Consider the following 21,697-nt stretch of genomic DNA (forward strand, 5'->3'; position numbering starts at 1 on the left):
AACAAGCTGTTTGTGTGAAACTGAATTAGACTTTATTGACTATTTTTTCTTCAGTAACTGTCAAAGAACAGATGTAGAGCTCTCAGTGTGTGTCACCACGTCAAAGTATCTGGAAAGAGAGGTTTGCATCAACCTAATGGAGCACTTCAAACGTGAAACTGAACCATGATGATTTAATTTACCACACTGTGTACCTGCTGGGGAGGAAATCAGCTGTTGAAATAAGAAATTGAAATGTTTCTCTTTGAAAGGTGGCACACACTGCGATGCTGATAAATAGATTAGTGAAAAACAAAAAGAGGAAGAGGTGTCTCCTGCTGGGCTGGTCTCAAAAAATGCCACCTTTCCCTTTTTAACCTCGCTGAGATGACAGTGATAGATAAGATGGGTGAAGTAATGGCCTCAAGAACTAGCTGGCACAGTCTAAATTTCCAAAGGGCATAAAAGTTATTTACCTGCAGAGACACATACCTTACATGCAAAAAGTGTTCCTCTTTTCTCATTTCTACTGGAGCACAGCCTTATCACCATGTTCCTACATGGGGCTGTGGTTTTCCAGTCTGTTGCAGGTGAGATGACTAATTTTAAACTGTAAATAAAGGCTTTTTGACATTGTTTTTGTTTATGTAGAAGCTCATCAGAAGCAATTTTAAATTTTTTTTGGAATACCTCAACCACAGTCATTGGTTTCTGTGCTACCTTGGCACCAACATTTGGGCATCTTGGAGACCATTGCTAGATGAAGATGTTTAAAGCTTCCCTTTAAGTCTATGTCAGTGCACCAAAACAGCTGAACTAATATATGGTTTTAACTGTGCGGTTTTACCCTTATAAATCATGATAAAATGGAATAGAAAACTCCTATTTGCATCAGTGTTTATGTAAGATAAACAAAAAGATCAGATATTCCAATGTATGATTATATGTAATGCACACCAGTCCTCAACAGAAAATCAGAATACAACATGGGGTCAATTAAATATTTACCTGATGACACCGTTTTTAGCGACATATTGAGATGACTCCAATTTGGCTTTCTGGCTATAGAAAACCAAATCCATTCTTGTGTTTTTTTTTCTTCCTTTAAATACCTCTAAATCTGACACCACGGTCCTGAATCAGACAAGTGGACGAGTTTAAGCAACTCGGAGTCTTCTTCACAAAGGAGGGAAAAATGGAGCGGGAGATAAACGGGTAGACTGGTGGTGCGTCCGCAGTGATGTGGGCACTGTACCGATCTGTTGTAGTGAAGAGAGAGCTGAGTCAAAAGGTGAAGTTCTCAATTTGCTGGTTGAGCTACCGTTCCTACCGTCATCTATGGTCAAGAGATCTGGGTATAGTGACTGAAAAAACTGGACAATATGGCTGAAAAATGTATCCCAATATGCGTTTCATTTCGGTCGATATCGATAATTGTTGATTAGTATTTTGTTTTGCTTCTTTTTCTCCTCTCATTGTCTCCTGGTCTCATCAGATATAAATCACTTTGTGTTTGAATTGAAACATGCGCTACAAATGTAGATGGTGTTTTACGGATTGGAATAAACATGTTTGTGAGAACACGCTGGGTTGTGTCCACAGGTCATTCAGAATGAGGTTTAAGATTTGGGGAGGTACTTTGACCACACAGCCTTGACGCTTGAACAGGAAAAATGTGCACTAACTTTTTGTTGAATATATGTGTGTGTGTGTAGAGGGAAGAGAGTGTGTAGGGAACTGGTGGCCGGCTTTACGTCAGCAGGGTGTGGTGTGATAACGGACAGCTTCTCTCTCTGTCTGAGAGCTTTTTGCCTGCCAGATGGAGACACACCCAGTTTAGCTCCTCACATTCACCATCTGTGTTTGTGGTTCTGTTGTTTTTTAATTATTGTTTCTGACCCAACATTCAGGCAACCGCAAGGCAAGAATATGTTACTGCATGGCACAGCTTTTGTTTTTCTGGCAACTGAATTGTAGAAACAAACTTAAAGGAGGAGAGGTCCCTGGAGATGGGCCGTGTTTGGCTCAATTCCAGTTTACAGCATCTGTTGGTCATAAAAAAAACCCCAAAAACAATCAGTGAGGCAAAAAATCCATAAGAGACCAAATAATCTGAGCTGCAATAACAGAAAAGTCTTAATGATCATTGGATGCATATCCAGGAATTAAATTCAGTTGAAATCAATTGAATTTTTAGCTGTAATTTTTAGTAATAAAGTCCAGTCATCAGTCAGACTCTGGGCCAAATTAATCTAAACTTTAAATTAAATTGAGGGAGTTCAGTTGACAATGCATTGCCAAATATGAAAAATGTCTCTATGTAGGGAAGCCAAGATGACTCCATTGAGTCATTGACTTTAAAGCAATCCCTCGTTCTGAGCAATCATTCGGTGAGAGTGGAAAGGAACTACTCGCCTTAAACAATAGAAACCTCAGCAGATTCAGGCTCACTATTTATTTTGTCCCTGCAATGATTGCAAATAATGCATAAATTGAGACTATGGTAAAATGGGAAAGTGGCAATATGTGCTTATTAGTCTTTAAGCAGCCTATGCCTATAGTAGCTAAGCCACAGTCACTTTAAGCCTAGTGTTAAATGTAGAACGGGTGTATGTCTCAGGGAGAAAAACACACCAAGCTGTCTTTTTAAGAAAGACTGAGGACAAAGACAACAGCACTGTGTGTGAAAAACAAAACACATCCTTACTGATTGAGGAGAATTAAGAGGGTAAGTAGCAGCAGGTGCTGATCAAGTGTATTGATGAACTGATCGCCTGCGAGTAGAAAAGTCATTAGGAAATGATCCTAAGGATGCAACAGTTGCTGCTTGTCAAACAGAGAAGTGTTGCAAGTCTGTAAATTCACAGAGCAAATTCTTCCCAGGTGTCGATGTCTCAGCAGGTTCATCTTGAGGTGAACCCCTGTAGTACTCCAAGGCATTGCAAAATCTCAATCAGCTGAAGCAATGTTGTAGAAAAAGAAAAGGCCAAAAGCTTTCGACAGTGATGTGGTAGACAGTCATGAAGACCACAACTGCTGAAGATGGTTTTACATGTTGCTAAGACATAGGGTGGAGTTTTTTCTTTCCTTGCTTCTGATATTGAACGAATAACATGCTGTAAAATTCCCCCAAAAAACATCTTTTTGGGGGAACCCATAGATAATTTACAAGCTAGGTGACACTAGGTGATTTATTTCGTCTTTTCCTCTTTTTTTGTTTTTTTTTTAGAAAATCAGATCAAACAAGAAAACGCATGAATATCATCTGTACGACTTCAGCTGTGCTTATGTTACTTTTTACAATATCTTGATATTATCTTTGATGTATGTATGGATGGACAGACAAACTGGTGGAAAGGTTGATGGTTGGGTGGATGAACAGATGTATTGTTGAATGAAGAAATGGAACTATGGATCTGTGGATGGATGGAAAGAAGGTAATGGTTGGATGGTCAGTAATGGATGGATACGTAGATGGACGGACTGCGATGGATGGATAGATTGATACATCTATAGAAGGTGTAGAAGGTGATATTTGGATGTATGGACAGAAGGAAATGGACAGATAAATGGGCTGATAGGTTAATGGATGGAAAGATTGGAAAAAAAAAGTTCCAAATTTTTCAAAACTTTCCATATATATATATATATATATATATATATGTTTTATATATAACATCACTAAATAATGTATTATATACATCTATTATATATATATATAACATCACTAAATGCTTTCTGCATTTAGTGATGTTATCTCTACGTCCTTTGTGGTTAAATGTTGCTGTCAGTTCCTACACGTCTGCATGTGAAGCAGCGCTGCAAGATTCCTCTGTGACTGACCTTGTTTTCATCAGATTCCCAACTGCTGAGAAATTTCCCTTGAAGCATATTTCTTTGTCCTATGGGACGTCGAGGAACATGCATGACAGTTCTTGCTGAGGAATGTCAAACACATCTTAGTCAGAGGTATCATGTAATCAGCGGATAGATCTGTGAATGCCTGACAGCTGGTGATTTGGTTTCCGCTGCAAAGGAGAACTTCTTTACGTTCAGTGCTAGAAGGAAATCTATAGATAGTCAAAAAATAAAAAGATAATTATTTAATGAACATATTTTTGAAACATGTATTTTGAGCCTTTTTCTCAACATTTACAGATTGAATATTTTTTCTTAAGCTTTATATGATAAAAATCCCAACTACATTTTTCTATCTAGCTTTCTAGGTAGCTACATACATTCAACTAGCTAGTTAGCAATATGCAGCTAGCTAGCTAAATATTTAGCTAGCTATCAATCTGTCTTAATTTTTGTTCTGTTACTTAAAAGTTTGTTTTTGGTTGTAAACATTTACCTGACTGTGTAACTCTTAAGCAACTTCTTATTTATAGAGATTCTCCTTCAAGGCAGTCATTTATCTATCAGAGTTTGTTTTATGTCTGTGTTCCTGACCATGATATAATATTCTCACACTCGGCTTTGATTAGAAAAGAGAAAACAGGACATATGGCAAACAAAAGAAGAAACATATCTCATAAAATAAAAACCACCCTTAAGCTGACAGAGTTCTTTTAAGCCATTTTAGGAAACAGAAATTAAAAAAGTTCCTCAAAAAGTCTGAAAATAAAATTTTCTGTCTGACAAATTGTTTTTTGTCAGTTTGGTAGCAAAACAAACTACAGCTGAAGTCCAAATGAAAACCACTGAAAAACATTCAAAAAGCTTGGAGAAGCTTTGGCTAAGATGATTTAAAGAATTTAAAGAACATCTACTTTGAAGGCAAAAATACACATGCTTTCTGACATCTTTTTTATTATGCCACATGCAAATCTAACTTATTAACACAGTTTTAACCTAATAGCACCGCTACATGTGAATCCGTGAAGCAAATTTTGCTGAAGTCATGACACATTTGATGTTTCAACATCTTATGCTCATGGTTACATGTTGCTACATAGAAGTATCTCGTTTCCTCTCAGACCATCGGCTGACCTCGAACTTTCCGCTTCCTGGGATGTAAGCCCCTTCTGAAGGGGGCCGTGGCCCTTTAAGGGGCGTTGTTGCGCTGTTCTCAGCTGATGCAGGGGTGGAGGGAGTGAAACTGTCAGGGAGTGGCTGGAGGACTGAGATAAGTTGGTTCTGTGTGGCTCAATGTGAAGCAGAAGTAGCCCTGTTGTAGTTCCTGTGCTATTTGGGACTTTATCAGCCTTGTGATGTAACCGGAATGAGTGTCTGCTCACCTTTTTTCTGCTGTGTATTGCAGGAGCTGATGTTAGAAATGTTTTCTCATCTGAATGAAGTATAAAGTTTTGCAGAAAATATCATCAAAAAAGTTGCATACAATTTTTTACATTTATACTCCAGCAGTAGAGACATTGATAAAGTTTCAGTAACATGTGCCTGCAAATAAAAATCATGTGTGATACTGAAGAACTGGACTTCAAATCAATTCGCATTCATCATGGATAACAACTAGCCCATTTATATCAGATCAATTTCAAAAGATTTACAGAATTTGTTAGTCTCACACCAATGTTGACTTAAATTAAGTGCTCAGTTACAAGAAAAACAACATCTCAGAACTCTATTTTCCTAAATTTTAAATCTTTTGGTGATATAAATAAATAAATAATCTAGCACAACAATTTTATCACACAATAATCAAGTTAAAAATGCGTTACATCACATACAGGCAGATAAAACCTTGATCATTTTGGTACTTTCTCTGACTTCAAATAAAAAAATACTTCATAATTGCAAGAATCTTATGAAAAAAAGGTTAATCATGATGTGTTCAGATCAGAATTAAATACAATATTCATTTACTAGTCCCTTTTGAGTGAAATTCCTGAGTATAAGAAGCAAGTAGAAATACATAATAAATAAAATGTAAAAATAAATGTTTAATAAACAGAACAATACTTAGGCTTGTTTGTTGTTTATTTCTGTATTCTGTGTGCAAAAATACAGAAAGATCTGATGTATACACAGACCCACATGAAAATAGAAACTTTACTAAAAAATACATGGTATATATATAAGCAACGCTGTTCAGAACTTGTCAATAAGAGTTTTCTACAACAGAAATGTGGAATATGCGTAAGATTGAGCATAAAAATACAAGACAATAGTTTGGTTTGAAGCCTTTCTTATTATGCATTATTAAAGAACAACTTTCTTCCTGTTCATCTCTGGATTATTGTAGGTGTGTATATGAAAGCAAACTTCACTTAAAAAGAAAACCAAAACTGGTTGTATTTTTTGTAGACATTCTTGCTGCTTCACTTCATTAAAACTCTGAAAGTGAAAGCCAACTGGCGTACGACCTATCCAATATTTTGGTGTTTTGACTACAACAGCATCAAAACGTAACCAATGTGAAAGATCATAATGACACATTTTTCAGCTGTGATGTGCATTTATCACAACTTGTTTCACTGTTGACTCGTGTTTGATCTTGTTTATTGGATTGGATGGTTACAGTTGGAGAAACAACACATATTGGTGATTCAGCAGTTCAGCATTCAACAAACAGGATTCTCAAAAGTTGTAGAACTGTACACAGCTTCAACAGCCTGGCTTCTTCTCTCCTTTGCCTGGTCACACACTCTTCATCCCATTCTTCAACCAGCTTTCTTGGGTGTGGCATTAGCATCTACTTAAAAACTTTAAATGATGTCACATTTGTGCAGCATTTAGTTTGTTCCCCATGTGCACGTTTGGGTTTTCTCCAGGTATTCTGACTTCCTCCCATAGTGCAAAAGCATGACTGTTAAGTTAATTTGTCTCTAAATTTACCTTATGTCTGAGTGTGTGTGTGGTTGTTTGTCTTGTTTGTGTCTTTGTGTTGTCCTGTTACAACCCTGGCAATCTGTCCAGGGTGTACCTCGTCTTGCTGGTCGCTGGAAATGGGGACCAACCCAATCTGCAACCCTGAAATTACATGCAATATAGGTGATGGATTAGCGGGCACTCGTAAGGAAAATGTATTTTTGTGCTGAGTAGCAGCATGTCCTCTCCAATAATGCTGAGCAACTGTTGAAGGAGGCAGACACGGTCTTCCCAACTGGAAAAACAAGACTGTTTTATTGAAATGAGCTTCAACAACCAGTGGAAATCCCATCCCTCCGATCTCTATCCTCTAAGATGACGATGCTCACTCACACCAAGCAGGGTTCAAAAGAAACTACTTCCAGAGATTGGGAGAGGACAGGATAGTACAATCTGCCTGTAGTTCTTTTTTCTTTTAAAGCTTTTCTAAAAATAACCTACGCCAATTCCATGCCCAACCTGCCTGTCGTTCTGATTTCAACCCCAACAAACTCTTGTGAGGTCAGCATACACAAACTTTTCAAAGCCCCTTCTCCATTGTCACGTCTCGCTCTAGCTGGTTAATGTCTGGTTTGGTTGTAGCTGAGTAGGGTGTGTCTCCGTTGGCAGTGTGTTCCTCACTTTGTTGGCGGGAATGTGGGAACTTGGGTGGACCATGAGTGTGCAGGAACTGTGGTTGATTCTCCAATGATGTCATTTTGCGTGTACCCTTCAGCAGCCAGTTTCTCTTGTTGGATGAGGGCTGTTGATGTTGCATGCCCTCTTCTGCCACAATTGATCAAAAGTTTGGAGCTTAAAAGTTGACTGTGGAATTAATCTATTTGCATCTCATCACATACTATGTCCTCATCTGGGTTGAAAATGGTGGTTGAGATGTTTTTAAGGAGTTTAACAGTAGTACGTTCGCTCTATCGGTCAGTCAACGAATGCAGTCTGTTGTCAATCAAATCCCTTGCTCGCAGTACCTGGATAGGTGTGGCTTGTACCAAAAGAGGAAGTACTGCACATGGAGACAAATCTGGCTGGGGAAGAACTGCTAATGTTAATGTTCCAAAAATAATTTTTAAGTCCTTGCATATCCCTTAAGCATATCATTCCTGAGCATATTTACCTGCAGGTTATATTCCTCATTTACTTTGATTGCTGTATCCAGTTGTCTCACATGTAATGAACAACCTTCAGTCTGTGAGTTAGAGGCCGAAATGCTTGTAATTTTTCCCGGAATGCCTGACAGAACAACATAAATCTAGATAAAGTCTTCAGGACCTTTTGGAAATTCCAAGAGACTTAACTTCCAAAAAGATTTAATATTTGGGGTTACATTGAGGTTTTGGTACTTTTGTGAAGTATTTTTTGTACTCTTGCAGCCAACCAGCCACCACCCATCTGCCCATCTCATCCATGTCACTTATTAACCAAACCCCACCCTTGAAAACACACACAGCACAAAGTGAGGGAGGGCAAGAGGAGGAAGAAAATTGAGACGGGGAGGGGAAGGATTTGCTGAATTGAAGTAATGACCTTCTGTAAATTTGTATGTTAACTTTTTGAGATCAAGGACTCTCAAGCCAAAACCTTGTGACCCTGATAGCTAGCACAAGCTGTGAATTTTGTTAGATTTTTCTTCACACCCTTGGTCTTGTACAAAGAAGTTTGTCCTTTTGCGTCTCAGGGCTGAGGCCACGCAGGGAGGGGCATGGATATGTGCGATTGGTGTGTGTGTGTGTTAGGGACTCCAGTTACAGGAGTTGTGCAATGTTTGGACCCTCAGCTGGAAACCAATGGAAACTGACCTCCCTGTCCTCCAGCAGACTAATCTGGTGCATGTCCTCTTCTATCCAAAGTACGGCCCGTTCAGAAAACTGAACCTTGTTGTCACAACTCAACAATTATATAGTGACTTTAAAGAATAAATGAATAAAACAATCCTTTAAATGCGACATTTTAATTTAAATAAAACATATCAGTATGTAGTCCCAAATATCTGGAGGGTCAATATTGTTTCCAGACAATCACTTTTATCGGAAATTCTGAACAAATCTGGTTCAGTTTGACATGTGGACTACCTAGAATACAATTATCACCACCTAAAGCTGTTTTTGAGTAGTGAGAGATATGATAGAGACATGACTGGTTATATTTTTATGGAAGTTTGGACTATATGAAATATACATAGAAATTAGCCTTTCAGTGTTAGCAACAACAGCATTTTGTTGCTGTTAGCATGCTAAATTTAGCATTAATAAAACTGAAGTTAGCGATAATCTATGCAAAAATTGTTTTCTAACAACTGAGATGCCGGGAGGCTGCACAGTGGCGCAGTTGGTAGAGCTGTTGCCTTGCAGCAAGGAGGCTCTGGGTTCGATTCCCGGCCCCGGTCTTTCTGCATGGAGTTTGCATGTTCTCCCTGTGCATGTGTGGGCTTTCTCTAGGTACTCCGGTTTCCTCCCTCAGTCCAAAAACATTACTGTTTTTGGACTGAGGTTAATTGGCCTCTCCAAATTGTCCCTAGGTGTGAGTGTGTGTGTGCATGGTTGTGTGTCCTTCTGTCTCTGTGTTGCCCTGCGACAGACTGGTGACCTGTCCAGGGTGACCCCGCCCATCGCCTGGAACGTTAGCTGGAGAGGCACCAGCAACCCTCCCGACCCCACTAAGGAACAAGGGTGTAAAGAAAATGGATGGATGAGATGACAAGACAGTTTTCGAAGAATAAAAGTTTAATAAGCCACCAAATGGCTTATTAATGATATTAATGATAATCAATATCTGTATATTTCAAGCAAACTACAGTTTTTTGTTATGTTTTTGCAAGTTTTTACTTAATTTCTGTTCACCATAGCCCAGACCTGACCTATTTATTATTTTATAGCAAACATACCTTCAATAGCTTGAAGAAATCCAACATCTATTGCAACATTGCCAGCTTCAACGTCTCCAGTTTGATTTTTGTTCTTAAACGGAGAGGGGCTGAGGCTTTGAAGCTTTTCATTCAAATTAAAGTCACGCTATGTTGGAGCACCGTGAACAAAAATATAAGCCAACCAACCAGCAAAGGGTGTTTGTGAAAGAGAAGCATTTTTTTACACCCACACTCCCCATTACTAGTCAATAAATAATCAACCTGGAACTCTAGTTGCACCTGTTCACTTCTGCCTCTTTCGATTTGTGGATAAGCAAACCCAAGGATGATAAAATCTAACTGACTATGAGGGTTGGCTGCGTAAACGTTTAGGTTCATGATAAACTGTGACATTGTTTCATCTGTGAATTGTATTACAGGATGTTTAGCAGTGCTGTGAACTTAGCTTGAACCCCCAGTGGAATGAAAAAAGCCGTTATTAGGAGGGAAAATCCTTTCGCCTCGTTTGGTCATTTATTTCCCTCTTTTAGTATCGTAAAATGAGAGGATTCCCCAGCAGCAGCTGAATACAGAAAGAAAAATGGAAACTGAATAATTTTCTGTGCAGATGTTGTGTCCAGGTGCCTGTGAATGTGTTTCTTTTTGAGAACTTTTTCAAGAAACCCATGACCACAAGTGAAAGATGTGCGCATATGCGAGCATGCATGGGAACGAAGTGAGGGCATGAACGCAGCGGCTGACTGGGGTAGTCCCACCCTCCCCCCTCCCAACCCACACGTGCACACACGTTCACGCACGCACACACACAAAGCCGGAGGGGGTTTGTAGAGAGGCAGCAGCGACACGAAGGGAGCGCTGACCCAGATAGTCTCTCAGTCCCACCCTCTCTGGCTCGTGCACTGCAAAAAAAAAATAAGTGTGTTTTTGCACTAGTATCCTTCCTCTTCATCTGCAAAATTCATCAAATAAGGCTTAAACATGCAGTTAATTTCATTACCAACTGCTCTGCATGGCGCTAAAAATTATTCACGAGAACAGAGTTGAGCAAGGGGTTGAAACCCAGACTATAGAGCACAGAACGGAAATGGAAAAAACTTCTGTCACAAACTTGCAGCATGACTCTGAGCTCTCATCAGATCTTTGCAGCTTTGCAGCAACAGACTGGTTGTTCTGAGCGGGTGTGAATGTGTGGGATCGTATGAGGATGAAGCAGAGCGTTCAGTTCACGCTCAGCCAGCCTTCAGAGGATAAAAATAGGTTTTAAAAAATGTGGAGATTGGCCTGTTATGAAGCCCAGACGCAGCCAGTGCTCCGTGTTATTTTTGACACACTGTCGACTTACGTTGATTTGTGACAGCTAAAATTAGTCGATTAAGAGTAGTTTATTATAATCACTTCATTATTTGCTATGATTATTGCATGCAGTTTACCATTTTGGTTGAGCTATTGCAGCTGCTAGGTCAGTGCAACTTCATCCCTATTAAGTTTGTTTTTGTTACTATATATATAAAAAAACAAAAAAAAAAACAGATGAATACTTTTAAATAAATATGAGTTGACTTAAAATTGAACAGTTGTACTGATTTTGGTTTCCACCTGGAGGAGCTATTTCTAGAAAAAAAAATTCTGCAGTTTTCAGTCATATTAAACATGCTAATTTAATGTCAACCTGAAAGCACTAAAACTCTCATCCCTCATACAATATGTAATATTTACACTGTCTGTGAGAGGGAGTTATTTATTTGATGAAATGTATTGAGACCAGAGTTTGGGACTACGGCTACTTTCACACAAGTCTTGATGCTTAATTCCGTAGACGCCACACAGCAGTGCATTGCTTTCAGAAGTAACAATGGATGCCGCCAACTCTGGATCAATTTTTAAAGTTATTCAGAAATTGAGTCAACATTATTGTCACAAGATGATGACAAGACAAACAAAGCTAATAATGCAAGTTCTGTAGAGAAGTCTGTTTGGATGCGAAGTCGGAACCAGGAGTGGTGGGATTGTGATGTGATTCACTTCATTGACACAGGCTTCTTTCATAATTTTCCTAATTATAACATTCAGCCATTGCTTACTTCCCAGTTTACTGTGTCTGGGTTCTTGTGGAGCAGAATTATGAAACATGTCTCATGTCAATAACGAAAACGTTGGATGTGACATGACCTTTACAAACTATTGGATGTGTATTTGGTTTAGCACCACATATGGGAAATCAGATTTATGGGTGAGTGAAAAGTTTAGAAATTGGCCGTTCAGACTGATGTGAAAAATGGGTCACATACAGGCAAAAAATGCCTGTATGTTGCTCATACAGGCAATCTGCTTTGTCAGTTGTAGACTTGAGATGCATTTAAGTCACAAAGACCTTGTTGCCTTATACTCTAAAGACTCCAGACTTAATTTGTGCTTGAGCTCTGAGACTTGAATCTCATTACATATGGATTCCCTAATCTTTCTCGATGGCAAATGAAAAAAAATGGCCGGCTGCTGGTTTTTTCTGTTCTTACTTAATACTACTTTTGAGCAAGTAGTTACAGTCAGTGAGCCACAGACCACAGCTCTGACTGAGCATTTTCTTTCTTTAAAGGGTGGACCCTGGACTGGTACTGGTTAATAACAACCTGTCTGTGTGAGTTGTAGTGTTATATTATCAAACCAGAAGGGTTTTAAACTGCTCATATTCCCCACTATATGAACAAAATTAAATCCCCAAAGTTTTGAGTGGTGATTTTGTTTTTGGCTTTCACCTTTCTTTCATCAGACTCCATTCATAAAACTGGATGAGAAAGCAGCATTTGCTTGAGCCTGCAAAGATCAGAGTCAACATGCATTGTCTTTAACATATGTGCCCCTGTTGTGCTGCCAAATCAGCCCTGATCCATTGGGGCATGGAGTTGGGACCTCAGGGGAGGTCCTGTGGTGTCTGGTACCAGGACGTTGTCAGGACTCTTTAAGTCCGGGTTGAGGAGCCTCTCTGGATTAGGCTTGTTTCTTGACATATCTAAGATGTAGGATCTAGTTGACATAGCAAATGTTTAATACTGAATGAACATGTTTTTGTTTTGTTCTTTGACTTGTTTTTGCACTGTGAGATACTACAATCTAAAACTCTGTTCAACAATTTAACCCATTAGAAATAGTTTTACTACAAGCAAAATGCACCTGGACTGTTTTTATGTCACAATAGGTGGCATAAAAACCTACACCCACACACTTGTGGGTATAATGTTGAGTGAGAATGTTGTGAACTAAATTAATTCGTTTAAATCTTTACTTGTTCTTTAATTAATTTCTTCCCTGCAAAATGTAACATTTTCCTAAATGTTTGGTCTAGTTTCTAGTGCAAATACCTTAATACATTTGAAATAAGACAAAATTAACTTACAGATAACTTTTCAGTAAGATTTTTGACAGTTCCTTAATATCCATAGCAAGGGAAATGTATTTTTTTAAGTGAAATAATCTGCCAGTTGAACTAGTACTTTGTTGATCAATATTAAGCAATTGTTGACTTAAATCAAGCTCCTTACAAGTCACTTGTAAGTTAGCTTTTCTCTTATTTCAATTGTCCTAAGATAATTATACTAGAAACTAGACTAAAACCTGGTAAGATTTTGTGTTCCTGTAGTGTTCTGTGTTTGCTTTTCTGTCACACTTAAATGTTTCAGATCATCTTTCAGATCATCAGACAAAATTCACATGATTTAAATAAAACAAAAACCGGTTCTTAAAGGATGATTTTGGTTATTAACAGATAAGGATATCCACACCAACTTGTGAAAAAGTAATTGCCCCGTTGAATGACTGCCATAAAATGCTTGTGAAAACAGGAATGACCAGTTTATCAACTGGATTTAAGTCCAGACTTTGAGTAGGCCACTTAAAAACCTTAGTTTTTTATTTATAATTTTGAACCATTCACAAGAAAATCTACTGGTGTGCTTTAGATCATTGTTCTGCCATTTAATCCAACTTTTTATTTTTATTTTTTACCTTAAACTGCAAACAGGTGGTCAGACATTTATGAAACAAAGCAGCTGGACCATCAGACTACCTCCACCATGTTTGTTGTAACCCTTTTTCTGAAACGCAGTGTTAATTGTATGGCAGATGTGACAGGATGCACACTTCCAAAAAATTTTTTTCAAAAATATTTTTCTCAAAGTTCTTGGGGAATTTATTTTCTTTTTGGCAAATGTTAACTAGCTCCTTCAGACTAGCCAGCATGAATTAGCAAACACTGGGGTTGAACTGTGCAGCTGCTGAACTTGTTATACAATGCTGAGCAATGCTGGTAAAATGTTGCTAAAGGGTTGATAGAGAAGACATGTTTGTATGAGTTCCTGAAGTTTCAGAAAGAGCAGGAGTTTTTAAAGAGACAGAGGCCCAATTTCAAGACAGATTTCAAAATCAAATTTATTTTATGTAATATTTGATATATATAGCATTTTTATGATAAATGAACATGACTGTGCTATAAAATAGCACAATGTGCATGGAAAATACATCAAGCTGCCACTTTACAAATGAAAAAACAGAAGATATTTGTAAGTGGGCAAAAACCTTTTTAGCCAAGAAGTGAAGAAAATCTGCGACCTTCTCTGTTTTTCTCTTGCAATCCTCCTCATCCCAGCTACCCCCATCTCAACTTCCTGTGGTGGGATCAGAGGCTGACAGGGTCACACCCACCCCACCCTTTTTTATTCCTGGAACTCCACAGTGGGACCCCCTGCTCCTGGGTGGGGGGTTCACACACAAGCATCTTGTCAGTCCTCATTTATACACACTACATGCGCATAGGCTTACCACAGTCTCTCACTATCGCTACTCGTTAGTGCTGCTCTTCACACTCATGCGCATACACAGATCTAGCTCTTGGCCCCCCTCGGTGCTCTCCTTCCCCTCTACTGCCTTGTCGGAGGACAGATGTGGATCAAGTTGGATTTGCTGAAGATTCTCAGTGTTTGCTTCGACCTGTTTGCAGTGAGAACATGCGTGTGATCTGTAAGCTGAAACGCCATTCAGCTGACTTGAAATCTCTTCTTTTAGTGTTCACATTAAACACTTAACCCCATCTATCTAGAAAGCCAGACAGATTTAAGTTAAACACTCAAGAATTATTCACAAATCAGATTTGATCTAATGTTTACACCATGCAGATTTTAAATCCCAAAATTTTTTGAAGGGACTAATATTCAGAGGTGCTCTAGCTTCTTTTCAATTGTTCCTTTTTATTGTGCATGGGTTGCCCTGATCAGCTGTTTTCATTACACATGAGTAGTGACACTTGTATGTGTCACTCAGTGTCTTGTAAATGACTGCAGATAAACCTCAATCCAAGTCTCCAGACTGTCTTTAAATTTTATTTGCCAAAGCAGGCTCAGTTGTGTGTATCCGTGTGTGTGTGTGGGGGGGGCCTGATGAATGGTAGATGAGATGTCACTAGTCACTAAAAATTACAATAGAAATCTTGTCATTTTTGACAAGATTTCAAATCTTGTCATCCGAACGAATTGCAAAGGGTAAAAAAAATCTGATCACAAATAGTTGAAGCCTTTTTTGCATTCATGTTCAAACTTCCTGGAAGCAGAACTAAAACAGATACCAGTATAGATGAAGTCATGTCATTGTGGTGCAATGATATGTACATCCTGGTTGTGTTGCTGTAGAAGCAACACAATCAGCATGCTTTACTTCCTTTTGAAATAACTTTCTGTATCACGTTTAATTCTAGGGCAAAATGCTAACATGAGAGATTTCTTTCCTAAGAAGTCATTTGTTTTTCACACCAAAAATATACTTTAGTCTATGGGAGTCCAGTAAAATATCAGACATAGTACATTTGTGGGTTGTGTTGTTGGTTTGGGGGGAAGGTAAAGCATCAAGCTGCATTTACCTTTGTTTAGAGACACAGAGGGGGCTCTGTCTGGTCACAATGGACCTGGGGAGGGGGACTTGTGTGTGTGTGTGTCCTCTGCATGAGTGTGAGCGGGGTGGTGCTTACAGCCACACCCGGCCTGATTAACTAAGGCCCCACCTCACTGTGGAATCTGCTGGGGCTGGGTAGCATACCAGCATAAAACTCAGCACCATGGTTCAGGCTCACAGGAACCAGGAAAAACACAGCAAACTGTTCAACCAGAAAAGTTAGTTTACAAATAAGCATCTATGTATACAGTTAGTAGGCTTTTACAAATCACTCATGAACATTTTTGCTTTAGATGCAACCAGTTGAGCCCTGCTTGCACTTAAACATAAGATACTTTATAGTACGGATGGTCTGATTGCACCAACGCAGTGTTTTTTGTATAAAGCGTATGTCTGTGAACGTGCTGACCTTACATTAGGTTATTCATTTATTACTCGGAAACCAGGCCTGTAGCTGCATTCACACCAGCATCAGCTGAAATTATAGGGAAGTGAAACAGAAAGTAGACAAGTCAGCATGTTTAAAAGTCCAAGCAGGGGTCGTGACCTGCAGCACCAACTAAAATGGCGCAATGTTTTTACTATACTGATTAAAGCTGTGAGTAACTCTGAGGGATGTTGTTACTGTACTTTTAGTTTTCACACTGCTTGGACGTTTTATTTGATTAATCAGCACAAAATTATGTGCATTTGTGAAATGGAAGGAACATATTTACGTGGTTTATATTTTTTAAGTGATTACAATTCTGAAAAGTGTGGTGTGCTTTTATATTTCGCTCACCTGAGTCAATGATTTATAGAATCGCCTTTTGCTGTAGAGACATCACTTTCGATCTCCAGCTGTATGTTGAGGGTTACAAGTCTTTTGCAACCCGTCTAAAATGTCCCCATAGCATGATGCTGCCGGCCTTGTGTTTCTCTGTGATGATGTCCAGTGTTCGATTGGGGACCAAAATTGCAACATTTGTTATATTTTCGGCTGCTGCTGTTCGCTTTTACACTACACTACGTCAAACAAACCAAACCCTTTGAAAAACCTGTTCCGCCCTGTACCAAGAGCTGCACCAAGAATCCCTCAAGAAGACGACATAAAAACTTCCTCCTTCACGAAATGTAAAGAAAAATGGAGTAGCGACAGAATTTATTGGTTGTAATATTTCTCTTGTTTTTAGTATAAGACGATGAGCCATTTCTTCTGTTAGTGGCAAATTTGTGTGTTTGTTTTGGTTTTATTTACCCAGAATGCCCTGTGCTTTAGTCCATTTCCTGCTTTTGGAGCACTCTCCAATCCACTTGGAGTTCACATTTTGATTCAAACCGCGTCAGAGTTCACTTCAACTGAATCAAGACTTGCTTTCGATTTTTTGGTCCTCATCAGAGTTCAATTACGAATTCACAACTCCCCAAACAAATCGGACTTTCTAGGCAAATGAACTGGAGTTGGATTAAAGCAGATGAAATGTTAGTTTCCCAGCGTTTTGTAGACCTACAAAAAAGCTCCATTCTGTTCTTAGTCCTCCTTTAACATGTTTGCTTTTCTCCTATATAGCTTGTGGCAAACAGGACTTCCTATGACTTTCTTTCAACAAGATTTTAGATGTATTAGAAAAAGTTTAAAGGGTATGAATACTCTTTGGCATAAATTGTCTTCTGATGTTAAAACTCATCCTTGTTCTTGTTTGTTGTTCTTTCCTTTTCCCCTTTCTCTGCTGCGTTTTTCCCCAACCTGTTCAGGAGAAACTTCAACTGTCTGTATCTTGTCATGTATTCATGTGATATAGTTGAGAAATACAGAATAAAAGAGGAAACTTTGCTTTATTGAAGTAGAAGTAGAAGCAGACCGTTTAAACTCCAACTATTTCCTAAACCTGTAGACGAATTCATCTCAAAACCCTTGAAGTTGATCTTTTTGGACTTCAAAAGTTTCTGTTCCCTGATAATTTGTGGGAGAGCTGATGATTTTCTGATAGTTTAACTTATAAAGGAAGAGGAAATGGACAGCAGAGTAAGCCAGAGGAGCTGGGGTGTGTTGCTTCTCCTCCTGAATGTGTGTGTGTGCTTGCGTCCCTCTGCCTTGGCACTCCCCAGTCGCTCTCTGAATGTGTGTGTGTGTTGCAGCTCGGCTTCCAGAAAAGGGTGTGTCCGCCTGCCTGCCACTGAAAGGGAGGGAGGGGTCAGTTCACGGCTACTCCTCCCTGCTCTGTCTGTTATTTCTCTTTCGTTCTCATTCCCTCAGTGTCAGCCTCAGGATTTAGGCCTTTGTTTCTCTGTCTCCTCTTCTCTGCTCTCTTCTTTTACTTTAGCTTTAAATTTCCCCTTTTTTTAAAAAACTGTGAGTGTGTGTGAGCCCTCTTCTGGCTGATTTTTAGAGAGGAGGTAAAGCTTGTTATCAGCTCTTTTGCCTTTAAACTCCAGCTTACAGATTCCTTTCTACCTTTTCTTTTTTTTTTTTAGTTTTCTCCCATTTTTCACCCCCTTTCTCTGGCTTCAAACTTTTTTCTTTACCTTCTTCTGACCCCTCCCCCCTGCCTCTCCTCCTTATCACCTCCTCCCCTCTCTCCACCTTCCTGTCCTCTGCATCTTCTGCACAATTTGTACCTTCCTCCGCCTAACTAATCGTCTGCCTCTCCTCCTCTTCCTCAGTGCCAGTCGACTCCAAAGCAGAAGAAGAGTGCCGCTGGTGCCCGAAAGAAGCAGAGGAGCCCGGCCAAGCAGAGCGCCGTGACCCGGCAGCCACCGTCCTCACCTCCGCCCCCCGCCGCCCGACAAGAGCAGGAGGAGGAGGAGGAGCTGGCGACTGGGCCTCGGCCGCCGCACGAGGAAGAGGAGAAGCCGAAGGAGGTGGGGACGCTCACCGTCAGGGTGAAGCAGGAGGAAACGGAAGAGGAGAAGGAGGCCCACGGCCGGAGAGACATGCCCTCAGTACAGATCAAACCAGAGCCAGAGGAGATGGAGTGCACGGTGAGGAAGGGGAGGAGGAGGGAGGAGGCAGAGGTGGGGTTTTGGGTGGAGATGATTGGTGGATAGAAGAAGTGATGGAGGAGAATCAGTTGGGTGTAGGTAGGCGTCAGCAGATGTAGCCGCAGGTTCTGACACGTTGGAACCCGTTGAGTCCTCACAGGATTTAAGATAAGATTCTGGTTTAGCAATATTTTATGATTTTTTTTGTTTGTAATTTTTTTTATATATCTTTGGAAGTTCCTAATTTTAGAAATCAGTAAAAATAAAAATCCAAACAGAAGGTGTAAAGATCCATCAGATCAACAAGACTCTGAGTGAAAGCAGGTTTACTTTATGTCTAAATTTAAATTAGCAAAACATTCAGAAAGTTTATTCCATGAATGGCTTTTATACGAAACCAGAGGGTTCAGAGAGCCGGTACCCCATTTTCTCTCAGTTGATTTCCGACCATTTATTCATAAATTCAACATAGTGAATCCTCATCATAGACCAGATTCTCCTTTATTCTGTTCTGTTGAAGCTTTTAGAGTTTTACTCTTACTTCTGCTTCTTTTGAGTCTTCTTGCTGCACTACGTACTTCCGCACTGAAGTGTGTCGTTATCAAGATGATGGTAGGGCATTCGTTTGGTGTGATAATTATTAGTGGTGGGATGGCATTAAGATTCTAAATCCAGTTAATTGCTGAGTCTGTAATACATTTTTGACAGAATGAGCAACGGTTTCAATTTAAAAACCCATTTTGCTGCTAAATTATTGAATAAATAGACAACTGAGCTGAACAACAAAAAATATTTATTGCTTTTAATCTGTTATTTAGGTTATTCCTCTATCTGATTGGTGCAAAGTCCTATTGTGCCCATTCAGCTTTCCCGTGTTTCAGGAACCCCTGATCATTTTTAGCATTGGGGACGTCTGTGCTGGTGCATCATGTTTAGCATTGAGATGCTATTTTAGGATTGAATAACTTTGCTGAAGTGTCAACCTGTCCAGGGTGTACCCCGGCACTCACCCGTTGACCCCTGAAGCTGGGCACCAGCACCCCTCCTGACCTGACTAGGGATAGTCATGTAGGATAACGGATGGATGGATAATGTTGCTGATATGCTAACTCCTTTTAGCACAACTTCAACACAATAGTAGTCTTTCCAACGTCCCTTCAAATCGTTTTTTGAAGCAATATTAACTCCCAGTGGGCCAAGAGAAGCAGCTTTGTTGTTTCTTTGCAAATGTCTCTTGTGCGTCAGATTTATAGGCACACCAGAAACGTAATAAAAAGGTTCTGCTAAGAACTTTTGCATGTAAAAAATAAATTGTGATTTAATAAAATGTTTAACGGGTTACAATCTGTCATTAATTAATCAAGATGACCACATTACAGTCCTGGACCCACTAATTACCTCATATTATGTGGGTTACTATTTCTTATTTTTTACTATTGATTTAAAAAAATTTGATAAAAGAAAAATGAAGCCGAAAAATCAGTACAGTAGACTCTTAGTATTCACAGCAGTGAAGGAATTTTTTCCTTTTGAATAATTTAGATATGCTCAATGGAAAGAAAATCTGTGAATAGGCAAATTTCTCACAAGTTATCTGGTTACTTTCCACAGAAATATCTGCAAATACTGAATCAGAACTAAGTCATAGAGTTGCTGCTATTTTATGAATAATAATAATTAGGGCTGTAGTGATACAATAATCTCACGATACGATACAGGATATTCTGCACACAATACAATATATATTGCGATATTCAACAAACTATACAATTCAATACACTTTTGCGATTTTTTAAAAAGATTGTAGAGGGACAGTTATTTTGGTGACATTTTGTGACTGTTATAGAGTTGGATTGAATAAATTTAACTGAAAACTGTTTAAAAGCACCAACTACACAATACCTGGCTCTGGTTGGACATAGACACAGACTTAAAGTCGACAGCTGGATAAAATGAATCAAAGAAGTGGTGAGAAAACATGTTTCTTTTAATTGAAACAGTACAAACTGTAGCTTACATGCATTTGTAAAGTAAATAAAGTGCACTAAGTACCCTGCTCTGAATAGTTTGATACATTTTTAACCTTGACACTTAACATCTGAAGGAATCACTCTAAGCCTGATGACCTAATCACTCTCCCGTCGAAGCAAGCAGAGAGTGAGCAAGGTGACAGTTAGATGTTACGATACTTGCGGATGAATATCGATTTTTTTTTCTAGGAAAGAAAATATCGATATATATCGCAAAATCAATATTATTACACAGCCCTAATAATAATAATAATAATAATAATAATAATGCATTTGTTTGTATTGCTCTTTACAATAACCACTAATTTAAACACAGCTTTCCAATGAGTACAATAAAATAAAACAGAAGTGACAGTCAAATAATAAAAAATGTCAGAGTCTTGAAGAGTCCTAGGTCAGAGGTCAGTCTTATTTCTAGCAGAAGTTTATTCCAGAATCTGAAGTTTAAAATTAATCCTAAAATGATTGTGCTTCTTAGAGTTTGTTAGCAGCATTCTGTATGGTTTGGACGTGAATTAGTAGAGACTAGTTTATGCCAAATAAAGGGTATTTTGTTAAGTCTAGTCTCAAAGATATAAAAGTGTGGACAGCCTTTACAAGATTGTTATAGTTTAAAAACATTTGGGCTTTGGCCAGGAGCGATATGTGAAAGAAACACACCCTAACCACATCATTTGTTTGCAAAGTTTAAAATTTGAGTCAGTTTTTTTTTTTTTTTACTTTAAGTAGACACTTGATAGAGTTCACCACTGTAAACTGTGGTGAGAGCTCTACAGACTATGCTGAGCTTCCAACTACTTTCTGTCCTCAGAGAGGCAAACAAGGTAAAGATGTTCTGTAAAGTCCCACTTAAAACCCTATAAAACCTCTAAAGAAACTGACCCAAATACTTTCATGAGCTTATTAAGGTCACAACAGATTTAAAATCAAGTTAGTTTTTTCTCTTTTAACTTGAGTTTTAACCTTTTGGAACATTCAGCCTCGATCAGAACATTGAAAACAAAAAAACATAGAAACTATTTGATTTTTGCATTTTAAATTGTACTTCTATTTGAATTATAATGCTTCTAAAAACGGCACAAGTTCTTAAAAAAACACTTAA

The 21,697-nt window shown here is 38.8% G+C and overlaps 1 protein-coding gene across 2 annotated transcripts in view; it reads left to right on the plus strand.

The window, feature by feature from the left end:
* The window catches only part of klf8 (Kruppel like factor 8), a 75,164-nt gene that overhangs the window by 20,792 nt on the left and 32,675 nt on the right, over nucleotides 1-21,697 (plus strand). For both annotated transcript variants that reach the window (XM_008428486.3, XM_008428488.3), the window contains one exon: nucleotides 18,248-18,565. In XM_008428486.3, coding sequence (XP_008426708.2) covers nucleotides 18,248-18,565 — 318 coding nt within the window. The remainder of the gene's footprint in view (nucleotides 1-18,247; nucleotides 18,566-21,697) is intronic.

The sequence above is a fragment of the Poecilia reticulata genome, chromosome 14 (assembly GCF_904066995.2).
Source record: "Poecilia reticulata chromosome 14, P_reticulata-male-v2, whole genome shotgun sequence".
Taxonomy (NCBI): Eukaryota; Metazoa; Chordata; class Actinopteri; order Cyprinodontiformes; family Poeciliidae; genus Poecilia; species Poecilia reticulata.